The sequence below is a fragment of the Nerophis lumbriciformis genome, linkage group LG19 (genome assembly GCF_033978685.3).
Source record: "Nerophis lumbriciformis linkage group LG19, RoL_Nlum_v2.1, whole genome shotgun sequence".
Lineage (NCBI taxonomy): Eukaryota > Metazoa > Chordata > Actinopteri > Syngnathiformes > Syngnathidae > Nerophis > Nerophis lumbriciformis.
Genome location: NC_084566.2, coordinates 1,655,001 through 1,674,576, shown reverse-complemented (window position 1 = coordinate 1,674,576; position 19,576 = coordinate 1,655,001). Strand labels below are relative to the sequence as shown.

Here is a 19,576-nt window from a genome sequence, read left to right as displayed (position 1 = left end):
ACAAAAAAGCACATTTAATAAAAAAGTTATTATGGTCTTATCGTTACTTATAAATGAAGTCCATGCACAGCTCCTTCTGAACAAAAGCATCGATAACTTGTTTATAGAAGTATTCCTTATCTTTCTTCAGTTTTAAAAGTCTCTCTGTCTCGATGGAGATCTTCCTTTAATTATTACCTCCTGGTTCGATTGAAAGTCCAGTTTAGAAAACTGTTTTATTTTAGATATGTAATCCTCCATGTTAATAGTCCAGGCAAGAGGAAAAAATATACGATTGCTGCTAACTGTTGCTGCTTGTTGTCACTTCTTCTGCAGCCGAGTAGTCGCATGAATGATCTCTGGGATCACTACCGCCCTCTACCACCAGGAGGCGGGATTACTGCGAGCCTCACACAGTGCGTCTTCGCAGCAGTTTTATGATTGCTCAGCACAAGAAATATATGTTACACACATACAGTTGTTGACAAAATACACTGTACATTATATACCTCAGCTAACTAAACTATGGAAATGTATAATATAATTCATATAGTAATACGGTCTCACTGCACAGCAGGCCAGCAGTTAGCTGAGTCATTGCGCAATCCATGGTGAGGCTCAACTCAGTGACGTGCCTCAACTGGCTGCTGACTTACCGCAAGTTTCTTCTCAGTATTTGAATGGCAAATGTGATTTTGAATAAAAATAATCTAAAACTGGTGAAGTTAAATGGAAAATAACTTTATAGTATAATCACTGGATATATATATAACAATTTAATTATTTTTTTTCTTTTTACATTTTTTTTCTTTCCATGATGGCACGTGAGGCCCCGCCTCACCTGCCTCCCCTGACTGCACATCACTGCTGTATATATACTGTACTACTTTATAACCTGACGCTACAATCAAAACACAATCCGATTCGATAAATTAATAAATAACTTTTGGACTGGCTAACTTTCAAACTTATCATATCACATAAAGAACGCATGTAATGTCAGTTTTTGACCTTTAACAGCAGAGAGAAACAGTTGTGTCATTTTTAAAGTCGCCTCAGAGCCTCTCTTGGGGCAATGCTGACCTCTAGTGTCGACATGGCGTATTTGTGTAAATGTCGTCTTGGTTTAGAATCCGTCATACTTGTACCGGAAATGACGCTATTTTAATTAGGTTCCTCCCCGCGCGCCGTCGCAGGGTCACGGTCTGACAGCTCCAGTTGGTTAGGATGAAAAAAAAAAGACGAGGGCCATGATATAAAATACTATAAAATTGTCTCCCCTTGTAAAACATACAAATGTGGTTTGTAGTCCTTCACACTCGTACCGGAAATGACGCCATGCCAATGCCGTAGATGGCTCACAGTCTGACAGCTCCAGTTGGTGAGGAGGAAACAAGTAGGAGGGTCTCCGACTAAAAACAGTCGGCAATTTAACGCCAGCTTGCGGAGGTGAGTTTTGGAGATAAATTGTGAATACTAGACTTTTCTCACCTCATACTCGACACTTGACAGTGTCGATAAAACATGACTTGGAAACGGCCTGGTGGTAGCAAAGCCCGAGCCTGTGGTTGAGCGAGCAGCGCCACAAGTAGCAGCTAAAAATACTTCACTCTTCATGTGTGGAGGTTACAACTGCAAGGATACTACAAATACTTCATGTGTGGAGGTTACAACTGCAAGGATACTACAAATACTTCATGTGTGGAGGTTACAACTGCAAGGATACTACAAATACTTCATGTGTGGAGGTTACACCTGCAAGGATACTTTTTCCTCGCTTATTTTGTGCTGCTTTTTTATGACTGGCTGCCTCTCTCATGTCTTGACATAACAAGCTTGTTTACATTTGTGATAGCATCAACGTAAAGCGGTTTTAAGTCCATGCAATGCATAAAATACCATTTGGTCATCATGACGAAGCAATTATACCTTTTGTTGTTATACATGTATAGTACAACACCAGTGTAGTTCAGTCACTCCTCCTATTCCAATACAACCACCTTTTAATTTACCGTATTTTCCGCACCATAAGGCGCCCTGGGTTATAAGCCGCGCCTTCAATGAACGGCATATTTCAAAACTTTGTCCACCTATAAGCCGCCCCGTGTTATAAGCCGCATCTAACTGCGCTAAAGGGAATGTCAAAAAAACAGTCAGATAGGTCAGTCAAACTTTAATAATATATTAAAAACCAGCGTTCTAACAACTCTGTTCACTCCCAAAATGTACGCAAATGTGCAATCACAAACATAGTAAAATTCAAAATAGTGCAGAGCAATAGCAACATAATGTTGCTCGAACGTTAATGTCACAACACACAAAATAAACATAACGCTCACTTTCTGAAGTTATTCTTCATTCATAAATCCCTCGAATTCTTCTCCTTCGGTGTCCGAATTAAAAAGTTGGGCGAATACGGGATCCAAAATGGCCGGCTCCGTCTCGTCGAAGTCATTGCCTTCCGGAAAGCTCGGACCACAGTTGTGACCGAAATATCCGCCCAGGCATTTACGATCCACTGGCAGATGTTGGCGTATGTCGTCCGGCGCTGTCTCCCTGTCTTAGTGAAGGTGTGTTCGCCTTCGGTCATCCATTGTTCCCACGCCGTTCGCAGTCGTGCTTTAAATGCCCTGTTGACACCAATATGGAGCGGTTGGAGTTCTTTGGTTAATCCACCCGGAATGACGGCGAGTGTTGTATTTGTGTGCTTCACTTGTTTTTTGACACCATCTGTGATGTAAGTTTAAATTCTGCGTTATACGCGTGTCGCTTAGTAGGAGCCATTTTGTGGTCTTTACAGATGTAAACACACAAAGGAAATGAAACGTAATATTCGCACGCTTCTTCTTCTTCTACGCGGGCGGGTGGTTGCTTACAGTAGAAGAAGAAGCGCTTCCTGTTCTATGGGGGCGGGTGCTTACCTTGGCGGTTGCTTGCGTAGAAGAAGAAGCACTTCCTCTTCTACGGGGAAAAAAGATGGCGGTTGTTTACCGTAGTTGCGAGACCGAAACTTTATGAAAATGAATCTTAATATTAATCCATATATAAAGCGCACCGGGTTATAAGCCGCACTGTCAGCTTTTGAGAAAATTTGTGGTTTTTAGGTGCGCCTTATAGTGCGGAAAATACGGTAATAAGAACACATTACTGGTGCATAATTTGATCACTTTTTTCCTACCTACAATACCAACTTTTTTAAAAAGCCCATTTCCAAAATGTTATTACAGATAAATCTTTTTCTGTACATCACAAAAGGGCAGAAGGCCATTATTATATAATTGTGTTTGCCCACTTCAAACCAGCCCATTGAGTAAAATATAATTTTAATTTTGATAAAATATTTGCAATAATCTGTTCCAGAGTCAATCTGTCACCATCATTAAACGAGACCTATTGTGCAAAACCAACTTTACTTACCTATTGGTACCTGTTTTTACTTGGGATCTGCATTAAGTTCAGAAAGCTTGTAATCAAACCATGGAGGCATGGCGGCTATATATATATATATATATATATATATATATATATATATATATATATATATATATATATATATATATATATATATATATATATACACACAGTACAAGCCAAAAGTTTGGACACACCTTCTCATTCAATGCGTTTTCTTTATTTTCACGACTATTTACATTGTAGATTGTCACATCAAAACTATGAATGAACACATGTATTTTGTACTTAACAAAGAAAGGTGAAATAACTGAAAACATGTTTTATATTCTAGTTTCTTCAAAATAGCCACCCTTTGCTCTGATTACTGCTTTGCACACTCTTGGCATTCTCTCGATGAGCTTCAAGAGGTAGTCATCTGAAATGGTTTTCACTTCAGAGGTGTCATAGTTTTGATGCTTTCAGTGACAATCTACAATGTAAGTAGTCTTGAAAATAAAGAAAACACATTGAAATGAGAAGGTGTGTCCAAACATTTGTTCTGTACTGTGTGTGTGTGTGTGTGTGTGTATATATATGTATATATCAGTGACGTGCGGTCACTAGAGGCAGGTGAGGTGGGGCCTCACCTGCCATCATGGAAAGAAAAAAAATGTAAAAAGAAAAAAAATTAATTAAATTGTTATATGTATCCAGTGATTATACGATAAAGTTATTTTCCATTAAACTTCACCAGTTTTAGATTCTTTTTATTCAAAATCGCTGAATTTTCACATTTGCCGTTCAAATACTGAGAAGAGACGGTGCGGTGAGTCAGCAGCCAGTTGAGGCACGTCACTCAGTTGTGCCTCACCATGGATTGCGCAATGACTCGGCTAACTGCTGGCCTGCTGTGCAGTGAGACCGTATTGCTATATGAATTATATTATACATTTACATAGTTTAGTTAGCTGAGGTATATAATGTACAGTGTATTTTGTCAACAACTGTATGTGTGTAACATATTTCTTGTGCTGAGCGATCATAAAACTGCTGCGAAGATGCACTGTGTGAGGCTCGCGTAACCCCGCCTCCTGGTGCCGGTTATTGCACCTCCGCCGCAGACTGCACCCCCCGACCGGAGCGCCACACCAACCAAAGCCCACACCCAAACCCTCCACGTGCAAGACCGAATCCACCCAAAAAAGTCACTTAACAAGAAGCCAAAAAGTGCAAAAACAACATTGCTCGCGCCGGAGGAGCCGCGAACGACTGCAGGGACACAACATTAGGTACACCTGCAGACTGCAGCACGGATTTCATATTTCATTCATTCACAACTCCTCCAACACAAACACCACTGTTCCCGCACCTATAAGTAAAGGTAAGACCATAATAACGTTTTTTTTAATTAAATGTGCTTTTTTGTGTGCTACAGTTTGTTTGTGTAAAGTTAAAGTTAAGTTAAAGTACCAATGATTGTCACACACACACTAGGTGTGGTGAAATTTGTCCTCTGCATTTGACCCATCCCTTGTTCACCCCCTGGGAAGTGAGGGGAGCAGTGGGCAGCAGCAGTGACTTCCAACCCTTGATGCTGAGTGCCAAGCAGGGAAGAATGCTGGTATGAGCTTTTAAACATAACCCGTTAACTGCTGCCAATCAAATGGTGAATAAGATACTCTTTAGGGTTCATATGTTTGTAAATCTGACTGTGATGAAGTCAGTACCTCACCAGCCATGAACCTCACCGCACGTCACTGGTATATATATATTAGGGCTGTGAATCTTTGGGTGTCCCACGATTCGATTCAATATCGATTCTTAGGGTCACGATTCGATTCAAAATCGTTTTTTTTTTTTCAATTCAACACAATTCTCGATTCAAAAATGATTTTTTTCCCGATTGAAAACGATTCTCTATTCATTCAATACATAAGATTTCAGCAGGATCTACCCCAGTCTGCTGACATGCAAGCAGAGTAGTAGATTTTTGTAAAAAGCTTTTATAATTGTAAAGGACAATGTTTTATCAACTGATTGTAATAATGTAAATTTGTTTTAACTATTAAATGAACCAAAAATATGACTTATTTTATCTTTGTGAAAATATTGGACACAGTGTGTTGTCAAGCTTATGAGATGCGATGCAAGTGTAAGCCACTGTGACACTATTGTTCATTTATTTTTATTTTTTATAAATGTCTAATGATAATGTCAATGAGGGATTTTTAATCACTATGTTGAAATTGTAACTAATATTGATACTGTTGTTGATAATATTCATTTTTGTTTTACTACTTTTGGTTTGTTCTGTGTCGTGTTTGTGTCTCCTCTCAATTGCTCTGTTTATTGCAGTTCTGAGTGTTGCTGGGTCGGGTTTGGTTATGGAATTGGATTGCATTGTTATGGTATTGCTGTGTATTGTTTTGTTGGATTGATTAATTAAAAAAAATAATAATTAAAACAAAATTAAATAAAAAATTGATTTTTAAAAAATAAGAATCGATTCTCAATCGCACAACGTGAGAATCGCGATTCGAATTTGAATCGATTTTTTCCCACACCCCTAATATATATATATATATATATATATATATATATATATATATATATATATATATATATATATATATCTTGCCATCCTTTATACTTCCTCCAAATGAGTTGTTTGGAATTTGCCCCATTTGGAATGTTTTTCCAATTGGTGACGTCAGTGGATATCTCCATGTATGGTAGCGATTTATCTGAAGAGCTTTGCGCGAGTCTGTCATTGTAGTCAGTAAGTTCCTTCTTTTTCTCCATACTCTTGTTGTGGGGCAGACTGGCTCCTACGATGACACAGTAGTGTATAGTTTTTTGAACTTATATCTGTCAGTAGACTCCAGATGGAAGCGCTAAATCGACAACATTGCTGACGGAGAGAAGACACAGTAGAAGTGGAAGCATGTAAAATAAGACTCGCCCACAAAACGACTCATCCTGAAAAGATGTTCAGAATGCTGTTTGAAGATGGTCTGTAAGACATAATCTATGCAAGATTTTGACCAAAGAACCACCATTACATGTTATGTAGACCACAAGGAAGTGTTTTAAATGTAAAACAAAAATATAGTATGGCCCTTTCTAACCTTGTATTAACTGTAGAGTCAATGTTTGAAGAGGAAATTTAGCAGTCCTTGATGTCATAAACAATATTTTGGTTTAACTAAGAGGTTGAAGAAACACAGTGATTAAGTCTTTTAACAATCTTATGTTATCCAAATCAGTGTTATGCAAAATGTCAATGACTATCATCAACTTTTCTCTGTCTTAGTGGTGTAAATAGTGCGTGGCGATGGGCAACACAAGTGACAGAGTGTCGGCAGACCGCCATGGGGCCAAATCCCACCGTTCAGACAGTGCTGGGGGTCACAAGGACCATGAGCACAGCAGCAAGATGGTGGACAGCACTGACGACCCAAACATCTTCAACACTCACGGGCCAGACTCCAAGGTGGTAATAATAATAATAATAATAATAATAATGGATTCAATGCGGATCGGTGCGGCATCTTCAGTAATGCGGACGCTGTATCGATCCGTTGTGGTGAAGAAGGAGCTGAGCCGGAAGGCAAAGCTCTCAATTTACCGGTCGATCTACGTTCCCATCCTCACCTATGGTCATGAGCTTTGGGTTATGACCGAAAGGACAAGATCACGGGTACAAGCGGCCAAAATGAGTTTCCTCCGCCGGGTGGCAGGGCTCTCCCTTAGCTCTCCCTTAGAGATAGGGTGAGAAGCTCTGTCATCCGGGGGGAGCTCAAAGTAAAGCCGCTGCTCCTCCACATCAAGAGGAGCCAGATGAGGTGGTTCGGGCATCTGGTCAGGATGCCACTCGATCGCCTCCCTCGGGAGGTGTTTAGGGCACGTCCGACCGGTAGGAGGCCACGGGGAAGACCCAGGACACGTTGGGAAGACTATGTCTCCCGGCTGGCCTGGGAACGCCTCGGGATCCCCCGGGAGGAGCTGGACGAAGTGGCTGGGGAGAGGGAAGTCTGGGCTTCCCTGCTTAGGCTGCTGCCCCCGCGACCCGACCTCGGATAAGCGGAAGAAGATGGATGGATTCAATGTATATAGCGCTTTTCAAGACATTCAAAGTACTTCACAGACAACAGGGAACCCATTCACTCCACATTCACACTTGGTGGTGGTAAGCAGTGTTGGGACTAACGCGTTACAAAGTAACGCGTTACTGTAACGCCGTTAGTTTCGGCGGTAACTAGTAATCTAACGCGTTATTTTTTTTAATTCAGTAATTTAGTTACCGTTACTACATGATGCGTTATTGCGTTATTTTACGTTACTTTTGATGTAGTATCGGCTAGAAACAGAAGCGCTGCGGTGTCGTTTTTCTGAATCTTCCTCTGTCACAAGCCGGAGAGAAGAAAAGAGGCGCTGTCTATGTGTGTGTGTGTGTGTGTGTGTGTGGGGAGGCACACAAGTGAAAAAAAAAAAGTTGTTGGCACGTTCAGTCCACACACAGCGTGGTCATGGCGAGCGGAGTAACGGAGGAGCTTGAACGCCCCCGCCATTGAATCGGTGTGTTTATAAGTGCAGACTCGGTTGTGCAAAACGAGGGTTTTAAACACATGCTGAACGTGCTTGAACCACGTTACGACATCCCGTCGCGCACCCACTTCAGCAATAAGATTGTGCCAGATCTTTATGAGCAGGAGAAGAAAAAAGTTGTGGATGAACTATCCCGAGCATCATCTGTTGCGCTCATGACAGACGGGTGGACGTTTATGGGGAACTATAAGCGCTCACTTCATCACAGCAGACTGGGAGATGAGAAGACACGCCCCCTCTACGAGAGTCACCTTGCGCAGGTACTGACACAAGCAGTGGAGGAATGGAAGATAAAGATATCCCAGTCACACGTGATAATGCCAAAAATCAAATAATTACAGAGAATGAGGCAGGACTGGGACCACAGATAGGTGCTTTGCACATGTAGTGAATTTGGCATCACAGAAGGGAATCTCAGTCAATAGGATGGAGCGCCTCTTTGGGAGGATCAGGAAGGTTTCTTACTTCCACCCAAGCACAACAGCTGCTCATGTGCTTAAGACAAAGCAAGAAATGCTAAAGCTGCCTGCTCATACATGATGTCCCAACGAGGTGGAACTCCACTTATGATATGTTGGAGCAGCAGGCAGCTATATACTCTGCATTGACCCACAACACCCTGAAGACAAATGTCACCCTGTCTGATGATGATGTGAGAGTGGCAGATGAGGTCCTCCAGGTGCTTAAAAGTGTTCCATCTCTACTGAGCACTGAAACTTCACCATCTGTGTCAATGATCCTGCCACTGAAAACAAGGATTCTACAATCCATGGCTCCAAGTGTGGAAGACAGCAGCATCACTCCAGATATCAGGCTTTATGTTTCAAGGAAGATGATGTTTCTTCTTATGTTGCACTTAAACTTGTTTTTTATTAATGGTCATTGGTCCAAGTTTAAAGAAAGGAGGAATGCCTTTTTATGTTGCACTGTTTTTCATTAATTATGTTAAAAGGAAAATAAAAATGCATGTCAAGTTGATCAACAGATTGTATTATTCTCCAGTGCAATAACAGTACTGAAATGAAGGCAAAAGGGGCATTAATGGGAGCTTTAAAAAAAAAGAAGAAAAAAAGAAGTAACTAAATAGTTACTTTTCACAGTAACGCATTACTTTTTGGTGTAAGTAACTGAGTTAGTAACTGAGTTACTTTTGAAATAAAGTAACTAGTAACTGTAACTAGTTACTGGTTTTCAGTAACTAACCCAACACTGGTGGTAAGCTACATATGTAGCCACAGCTGCCCTCGGGTAGACTGATGGAAGCGTGGCTGCCAATTTTCCCCTACGGCCCCTCCGACCCCTTCATATGAAGACCCAGTGAACAGGGGTAATGCTGTCTCATCCAGTTTTAGAGTCGCACAGGCTGTATTTTGCTTCGGAGTGGTGTTGGTCATGTTTTTCATGGTTTGTTTGGTGAATGTTGTCTGAGTCTTCTTTTCGGCGCTCTCCTTCTCACTAATGTTCTCACTTCCGGTGGTTGGATGGCAGGATTGTGTCGTTATCTGGCTTTGGGTTGTGGACAGTCACGACTTCAACCAGTGGCGCGGAGGCTCGTAACTCAAATTAATGCCCGCAAATAAAAGCATAACAAAAAGATGACAGACAGCTTGTATCTCTTAGACTTAGACTTAAACAAACTTGGGAAATAGTTCTTCTTATTTTTTTTCACTTACTCTTACTTGAATTATTCTTCCAGGTGTTAGGAGAGAAAGAATTTACCCCAGACTTGGACGACCTGGTGAAAACTGTCTCTCAGGCTCGACCCACGGTCATTCGCTGGGCTGGTGGGGGAAGGGAGGTCTACATAGCTGGCTCCTTTAATAACTGGAGCACCAAGATACCGCTCAATAAAAGGTAAACAAACCAAATCATTATGAATTGTCTCATTTAATTTTATCGCTGAGTGATTTTTTAAAATTAATATTTCTCTTCTTTTCCCACACAAAGCCACAGGGACTTTGTAGCAATCCTGGACTTGCCCGAAGGCGAGCACCAGTACAAGTTTTTCGTGGACGGACAGTGGGTGCACGATCCCTCAGAGGTAGGTTTCATTCCAAGGAACAATAAAAAGTGTACAAATGATGTAGCTGAGATGTACGTCACAGCAGAGTGTCCAAACATTTTTCTGTTAAGGGACGCATACAAAAAAATCTAATATGCATGTACAGGCACTTACATAATGGTCACCTTTTTGTTTGATAATGTGCTAAAACTAATCCAATGTACAGTAGGGCAAAATATGCGACAATATTAAAAGAAAAAGAGCCCAATCTCCGCAACAAAGAGAAAGACTTACTTACCTACTCACCTGGTAACGTGTTTATTCGAGGTAGGGCATCTATTAAAGAAAAGGGCTACAAATGCCATTTTTTTCACAATTAAAACAACATTAAGAAGGACGTTTGGCATGAAAACAAAGCCAAAATCACGCTGGTGATTCTCTTATGGGTAATACCCAACTATTACTAAAGTAATATATACTACACTGTAATGTAATATGTATCAAAGTGTTCTCATCTACCTGTATATTTTTGTCGTTACATCAACCTTTATGGTCAGTTTTGAAATGTGATGGGATACGCTTCCTATTTTAAGTCTTTGTAAACCCCAGCTTTACAGATACCATGTCTGTTTTGCAGGCAAACTGTTGAGTCAATGATGTCCACTCTAAATAGCATAAAATGTCAGTCACTTGATTTTTCTTTACTCCTGATTTGTCCTCCAGGGTGGCAAATACAGTATGTTTCTTACAAGTCCCATTATCACTGGAGGACGAGGCATAGCTTAACATGCTACACTACACTTTGTCGTACCTACAATCAATGTTCTTTCCAAGGTGCACACTGCTCACGCGTCCTCTGCACAGCAAATTTACACCACGCACAAAATAAAATCCAACCAAAACTCTAAACAAAAAAACACATCATTTATTCTGTATGATTTTGAAATGCAACTGTGAGTGACAGGTGACAACAAGCTGCCACAACAGACAAAACAATGTTCGTCAACCCAGTTCAATTATTGTAACGTCTTTCCAGACGTTACAATAATTTAGCAAATTTTTTTGCGCAAAACTGTTTATTGTCGACTGTAACCACACCAAAAATACATCAGAAAAAAACTGCTATCTAGCAAAATTGGTCATTATTTGCGGTACAAACCACGTCAAAAGCAACTCTTTGTCATCAGTCATATTAACAGCAGCCGCTCGCTGTCTCTTACTTAAGTTAACACATGCACTAATTAGACTCAGGCACTGATGTGTTTACGGCCACACAAAAAGTCGGACAACTCCAACACCACATACAAACTGTAAATGCCAGGTCTTTACACTGTGATGCGGCTCACACACAGCCAATCAATGTCCTTAACAGTGTGTTATGCGTGCGTGTCGCTGTTTTGCTAGTTAGCTCAGAGCTAACAGTGCAGCAGATCTAAGAGATGTTAATGCTTATAACTATTCTGATGGGGAAACAAACAAGGAATGTTAATTTATGGATATTAATCATGAAATGTTGTTACTTTTATTACAGAAATGCTAATAGTATCTGTAATGATATATTTTACAAACCGATAGTTACTAGAATGCACGCTTTATCCCATGCTTACATCTCATTGTGCAACATGTGAATGTTTTAAGGAGAACTAAATGTGATTTTTGGAAGGGCTACACATTCTTTCCAAAGCAGGACCCCCACCCAGTCCTGCAATACTAGTACATAGCTCATGAAAAACAAGATTTTTTTGGGGTCATTTTCATTGTAGGTAGGCCAAACCACCGATAATAGAAAATAATATCATGGAAATGACTGCTGTCATTTGATTATAATAATAAGACATTTAACTTGTTATGATGTTGCTGTCATGTGCTCCACTGAATGCTCAGGGACTTTGTGCGTTTGCTAAGACATGAAAAATTAGGGGGAACATTGCCTATGATGTGTAGTGTATGACAAAGGAGGATACAATAAGCCATGCTAACCGCTATGCTAGAGCTTTTGAATTTAAACAGGAGTGGGCGGATTGGTACTACAATCGTCAATAACAATACCAAGTATTGTATCAGTACATAGTCGATACTACAGTGATCAAGTCAATGTTTTTTTTACCCCATTTTTGTTATTGTTTTGAAACTCAGAAAATAAGTGTCTAAAACCAAATGATTTAAATCAGAGCCAATACTTATTTTGCACTATAGAATTTAAGGCTCGGCGATATGGACCAAAACTCATATCCCGATATAATTTGGCTGAATCTCGACATACGATAAGTATTGTGATATTTTTTCCGGAAAGTGAATTTAGACAATTTGTTTTGTTGAAACATATACTTAACATGAGTTAATTTCTGGAAATGTTTAAGTTTCATACATAGAGAGATGTACATAAAAATGTTAGAACGCCTTGAAAATAATATAACAATACTAAACCTTTTGCTTTGCTGGAATTCTCAGCTAATAACACAAAAAAATAAAATACAAAACAAAGTACACACAATACATACTGACTGGTATACACAAGCTATGGAAATGATATCAGTAGAAAAAACTGCATTTAGTTCAGATAATGAGTCATATATTGGAATATGGGATCCATTATTTAAATTTGTTTTAACTATTAAATGAACCTAAAATACGACTTATTTTATCTTTGTGGAAAATATTGGACACAATGTGTTGTCAAGCTTATGAAATGTGATGCAAGTGTAAGTCACTGTGACACTATTGTTAATTTTTTAAATGTTTACATTTTTTATAAATGGCTGTGATGATAATGTCAATGAGGGATTCCTAATCCCTGCTATGTTGGAATTGTTAATAATAGTGATACTGTTGATATTATTAATTTTTGTTTGACTACTTTTGGATTGTTTTGTGTCATGTTTGTGTGTCCTCAATTGCTCCGTTGATTGCTATTCTAAATGTTGCTGGTTTTGGAATTGGTATTGTTTTATTATGGTATTATTGTGTATTGTTTTGTTGAATTGATTAATACATGTAAAAATAAAAAAATAAAAAATTGTACATAATAAAAGAGAATAAAGTAATTATTTTAATATTTAATTGATATTGTTACACCGCCATCCTATGTTTTTGTCTGATTATAATTGTGTAAAATTGAATCCTTCAATGATGTTTAAAGTAATGTATCAGCATCGGTTTGACCGATATTGCCCCTGGAACTACCGTACTTGGTATTGCAGGATCGCCCAAAACTTATGTAAAGGAGCAGCAACAGAAGAATAAGTGCGTCTTACATTTTAACAGAAGTGTAGGTAGAAGCATACTACAACAGAATAACCAGCAAGATTCATCATAGTTCTGACAAAATAATACAACCAGCAATTATAAGATACTTTATGTTACCGCATTCGTCACCAGTGAAATTAGGAGCCTTTGTAACCGGTTCTAACACAACAAGGTTCTTCTATCATTCGTATGCCAAATTATACATTGTGCTGTATATTAAATTGTGATATAGATTTGAGGTAATATGGTCCATCCCTAGAGTGGAGGCTACTATTTTAAGAAAATACATTGCAATGAGCTTCTAGAGAATGAATCTGATTTATGGTGTCAAACGTTTGAGCATGTTTTGTGTTGCAGCCAGTGGTGACGAGCCAACTCGGCACCATCAATAACCTGATTCAGGTGAAGAAGTCCGACTTCGAGGTGTTTGACGCCCTGCAGGTGGACTCTCTGGAGTGTTCGGATACATCAGGTGTTTTTTTTTGTTTGTCAGTTCATTCGTTGTTGTTGAATGTATTTATCTGACAACACTGCTGTGTCCTCAAAGATCTGTCCAGCTCCCCTCCAGGTCCTTACGCACAGGATCAGTACGTGTTCAGACCCGAGGAACGCTTCAAGGCTCCGCCCATACTTCCCCCTCACCTCCTTCAGGTCATACTCAACAAGGACACTAATATTTCTGTAAGTTCTGCATGGGGGTAGTCGTGGTGTGTTTGTTCTGTTCGGGGCTTACATGCCCCTCCTCCTTGGCAGTGTGACCCCGCCCTGCTCCCTGAACCCAACCACGTGATGCTGAACCACCTGTACGCGCTCTCTATAAAGGTGAGTGCGTAGATACTATCCTGGTGGTAGAACACCTGGTCAAACTCTTCACATAAAGGAGAATATCCTTAAAACACCACAGTTTTAACACATACAATGTCTTTCAAGAAGAAAAACTATCTCTAAGACTCTTTGAAACTCATTACAGTCTCAGAATGTTTCCAGATATTTTCTATGTTTAAAACATTTTAGACATGCCAAGTCTGTTCTTTAAGTTCACCTAAGATGGCAAAGCTACAGAAAAATGGAAACATTTGTTCCTAATAACAAAACAAATTACATTTTAACATAAACTAAAGCAATGTTAATAGTTAAATTTGGACGACTGTCCTTCAAATTGTGTAGTGTTTTCCTATTCAAAGCATGCAGCAAAATTTTATGCAAGGCCGCCTTGCTACTGAAATATGTGTGTGTCGCTAATGATATTGATTAGGGTGTGTGTACTGGCCTTTTAAATGATTCACAGTTTAAATATGTTTAAACATAACTTAAAATGTATACTTATTTTACTATTTGTATATGATATTAAATATTAATGTTTGATATATATTTCAGGCTAAATTATTTAACAAAACATTTAAAGTGGAAAAAACAAGATATAATCACAGGTGTTTTTATTTTTTTGTCGTAATTTAATTTAATAAGACTACTGTACGGAATAGAAATACTAAATAGTGATCGATATTTACTAAACCAAATGAAGCCTCACTTTTGGGAAATATGTTAGTATTTTATATGTATATTTTATCAGTGCAATATTTTTTAATAGATTTTTGTGTATTTTTTTAATTGATACTTTATTTTTACTGTGTATATATATATATATATATATATATATATATATATATATATATATATACACACACACATTTGTATGTTTATCATGCTCAGTTTTCAAAATGTCCATAAAAGCTCAACTGTTCAAAAGTCAGTTGACACTTAGTTGGATTTTTTTGGGGGGGTGAACAAGGAAACATATTTGCTTATTAATAATGAGAGTAAAACATTAACATTCCTTTTTTTGTATAGGTAAAGTCTGAAAAATTATAATTCAAATGTGTTAAAATAAAACTAATATTTTTTTTATAGTGCTATACCATTAAAATACATGTAAATAAGTATGAAAAAATAAAAACATGTACAATATATATATTTTTAATCATAATATATTTTAGTAAGTCACACCAGATGGCACGACATTTTTCTACTCAAAGCATGCAGCAGAACTACTGTTGTATGCATTTATTTGGCATGCTTAAAAAAAGACTACTGTACTAAATACAAATAGTGATCAAAATGTATTAGTTACTAGCCCAAATACAGCACGATGTGCCGGCTGGTCCACTAACCGTTGACAACTGGGGTTGCCATGGTAACAACTGAGAGGCTGTAGTCCATGGTTCAAAGAGAAATGCGTCTACAACACACTTTAGTCCGTGTGATGTGGTGTTTTCCACGTAGGACGGCGTCATGGTGCTGAGCGCAACTCATCGGTACAAGAAGAAATACGTCACCTCTTTGCTCTACAAGCCCATCTAAGCCTGGCCTTTGGGAAAGCATTGTGATATTGTTTTTGTTTTTTTGTCATTCAGCCAAATTGTGCACTTGAACCAAGTTCACAGCATCTGTTACAACATGGCAGTGGGCGTGGCCGAGTCTTGCAGCCTTACTGGCTACATTTTGGGCTAAACACAAGATGACTGAACCTGTCTGTGTGTGTGTCTGTGTCTGTGTGTGTTTTCTTGTATTTCTACCCTTCTTGAGACATCAACAAGGAAAAGTACCTTCCATATGAGGAGGTGTGAACAAGTCAGGACATAAATCATGGTCCCAATACGGTAAACCATTATATCTAATAGAAAATGTCTCATTTGCACCCCTGGTGGTGAAATTGATCAAAATTAGGGTGGTCCCAAATAAGTGCTCCCCCACTGGTCAACATATGAAATAACAAGTGTGTGTAAACATTTGAAGTGCTCACCCTCTGGCCAACTTATGTAATACCAAGTGTGTGTAAGAAATTGAAATGCGCCCCCTTTGGCCAAAATTAATTAAAAAATTAAAATAAATATCTTTATAGAGACATACTGCATACCGTTATCAGTCGCCAGAGGAGCCTGTTCAGTGCTAGACTGCTTCATCCCAAGTGCAGCACTAGTAGACTAAAAAGCTTTTTTGTCCCACACGCCATCAGACTGTACAACTCCTCTCTAGGGGGAAAGGGGGGTACTAGGATGAGGGGATGCAAAACAATAACAGTGCAATACTTTTTCATAACATGGTCACTACTGCCGAGTTTCTCTTGTTATATTCTTATTTTTACTGTTATATTTTTATTGTTATTGTTGCTTCTTATTTTTATTCTTATTGTAATATTTTCTATTTTATTTACATTTATACCCCCATTATTTACTTTTTACTTTTTAAACTTGATCTCAATTCTGTACACTCCTGCTGGAATTTTAATTTTCCTGAGGGAACTCTCCTGAAGGAATCAATAAAGTACTATCTATCTATCTATACTGTAATAACTTGAAGTAAATAATGAAGATTAAAAACCAACTACAAACAAAAAATTCAGGAAAAAATATTAACTAAAAGCTTACCTTTTTTATATTTGCATAGTATGTATATATTATTAATGTTGTAAATACAAATATTTAGGTATCTAGAAAGGGTGGTCATAAAGAGAGGCATTTTTCGGAGGTCTCAAGAAGGTAACAAATACAAGAGTGTGTGTGTGTGTTACTTTGTGATTCTATGCATGTTGGTGTTGAAGTGGAAGGGTGTACTGAGACCAGTTCAACTACTGAAAAAAGCTGCAAATTCAGTGTTGCTGGAGCATAAAGTGCAATATTAATAAGTCATTTACTGTATGTAGAATGGAGTGTTTTCTTTGACGACATGTTGCTGGTAACCACCTTTTATCTATGCAGTCTGCCGCAGTGCAGTTACTTTATTCCTTGGGTGCTTTTATAGTATTTACTCTGTTCCACGTGTGCATTCGCCGACAACAAGGCTTACCAATCACAGCATTTTTTTCTTTTCACAAACTTGACAATAAGATGCATGTAGAATCATGTTTATAGAGTGTGGACAACTTGAGTTTTACAGCCATTTTATGAATGTTTCCACATGCTTTGCAGTTTTAAGTGTGAAGGTCAGTTTGCGCAAAGTTTTATTTGTTTAAAAAATAAAGAGGGAAAAGTTTTATTAGAGCCTGCCTTCCTGGGTGTTTTATTTAGTAATTCATATACATATTTTACCACTGATTTGTGTATTTAATGTATCTATTTAATTGACTGTATATTGTTTGTCATGCTCAGGTTTCATAATGTTCCAAAGGTAAACTTTCCAAAAATCAGTTAACATGAGCTGGATATTTAATTTTTTTCAGTTTGCAAATAACCATATATGGTTATTAATAATAATTGGAACACATCAATATGTTTGGTTTATAGGTAAAGCTTGAAAATATACAAAATGTAAATACATTCTGAATATTGAGTGCTATACTATTGAAAATATAAATTGTTTATATATATATATATATATATATATATATATATATATATATATATATATATATATATATTGTGTGTGTGTGTGTGTGTGTGTATATATGTACATATGTCAGTGGCGGGCCGTGCGTTTCCCACCTAGGCCTTCTGTGATATCCGACTTCAATGATTACCTCTCAAAATACCATCATTGATGTCACCACATGACCATTGCTGGAGAAATACTATACAGAAACATTGAATCACATTTCTGGCGCATTTAAAAATCTATTAAAACGCATCAGCAATTACAACCTATCTTATGTGGTTCTGTCAAAATTTAAAATTGCAAAAAACATATTAAAAGTGAAAAAAATATATATTTGAACTCACTATTCGAAGCCGTATAAGCCAGTGGTACCCCTCGTCGTCCCAGAACAGCTGAGCGAGCTTCCGGGGTTGGCCAACATCGTCTCACAAGATGTAGTTTCTCTTTAAATATCCTTCTTCAAAATGGCCTTGCACATATGTTGTAGCATTTGATGGGTTGATAATGGTCTTAAATTGAAGAAGTCAAGTAGAGGTTTCAATCTGTCCGGTTATTGCTAATTTTGAAGCTCTTGTTAATTTTTGAACACTCATGAATGAAAATGTATACTTAGTCAACAGCCATACATGCCACACTAAGGGTGGCCGTATGAACAACACTAACCTTGTCATAAACATGTGCCATATAGTGAAACTACACTAAACAACAATGACAAATACATTTCGGGAGAATATTTGCACCGCAACACAACATAAACACAGCAGAACAAATTCCCAGAATTCCCTGCAGCACCAACTCTTCTGGGACTCTACAATATATCTGCCGCCTAATCAACGTTTTGTTCTCCTTCTCTGCTATCCGGGTGCAACACTTACCGCTTCCTGCTAAATTGCAACTTGTGTGTATATATATATATATATATATATATATATATATATATATATACATATATATATATACACATATATATATATATATATATATATACATATACATATATACATACATATACATGTATTAGGGGTGTGGGAAAAAATCGATTCAAATTCTTATCGCAATTCTGACGTTGTGCGATTCAGAATCGATTCTCTTTTTTTTTTAAATCGATTTTTTAATTTTTTTTTATTGTTTATTAATTATTGTTATTTATTTTTTTAATTAATCAATCAAACAAAACAATACACAGCAATACCAAAACAATGCAATCCAATTCCAAAACCAAACCCGACCCAGCACCACTCAGAACTGCAATAAACAGAGCAATTGAGAGGAGACACAAACACGACACAGAACAAACCAAAAGTAGTGAAACAAAAATGAATATTATCAATATTAGTTACAATTTCAACACAGCAGTGATTAAAAATCCCTCATTGACATTAACATTAGACATTTATAAAAATAAAAAAAAGAACAATAGTGTCACAGTGGCTTACACTTGCATCACATCTCATAAGCTTGACAACACACTGTGTCCAATATTTTCACAAAGTTAAAATTAGTCATATTTTTGGTTCATTTAATAGTTAAAACAAATTTACATTATTGCAATCAGTTGATAAAACATTGTCCTTTACAATTATAAAAGCTTTTTACAAAAATCTACTACTCTGATTGCATGTCAGCAGACTGGGGTAGATCCTGCTGAAATCCTATGTATTGAATGAATAGAGAATCCTTTTGAATCTTGGCAATAATCTTAGCCACATGATTATCAAATGTAATAGGAAAATTAATTCATAATGACCAAACTGGCTTCATGGAAGGTCGACAATCTTCAGACAATACAAGGAAATTGTTTAATGTTATTTACTATACCAGAAGTCTCCCTTATCCCACAGCAGTATGTACTGTTGATGCGGAGAAGGCATTCGACCGCATAAGCTGGTCATTTATGTTTTGCACATTACGTAAATTTGGATTTGGAGATAATTTGATACAATGGATTAAGATGCTTTATACAAGGCCCATGGCATC

At 37.8% G+C, this 19,576-nt stretch overlaps 1 protein-coding gene across 2 annotated transcripts in view; it reads left to right on the top strand.

The window, feature by feature from the left end:
• The first annotated feature begins 1,183 nt into the window (after positions 1–1,183).
• The window catches only part of prkab2 (protein kinase, AMP-activated, beta 2 non-catalytic subunit), a 34,483-nt gene continuing 16,090 nt past the window's right edge, over positions 1,184–19,576 (top strand). The window contains exons 1-8 of one of the 2 annotated variants that reach the window (XM_061979766.1): positions 1,184–1,428; positions 6,686–6,865; positions 9,677–9,834; positions 9,928–10,021; positions 13,586–13,700; positions 13,776–13,909; positions 13,982–14,050; positions 15,512–17,268. In XM_061979766.1, the coding sequence (XP_061835750.1) occupies positions 6,707–6,865; positions 9,677–9,834; positions 9,928–10,021; positions 13,586–13,700; positions 13,776–13,909; positions 13,982–14,050; positions 15,512–15,589 (807 nt within the window). In that variant the 5' untranslated portion in view covers positions 1,184–1,428; positions 6,686–6,706 and the 3' untranslated portion in view covers positions 15,590–17,268. Of the gene's footprint in view, positions 1,429–6,685; positions 6,866–9,676; positions 9,835–9,927; positions 10,022–13,585; positions 13,701–13,775; positions 13,910–13,981; positions 14,051–15,511; positions 17,269–19,576 lie in introns of those variants that run through there. The other variant, XM_061979767.2, reaches the window with a different exon arrangement.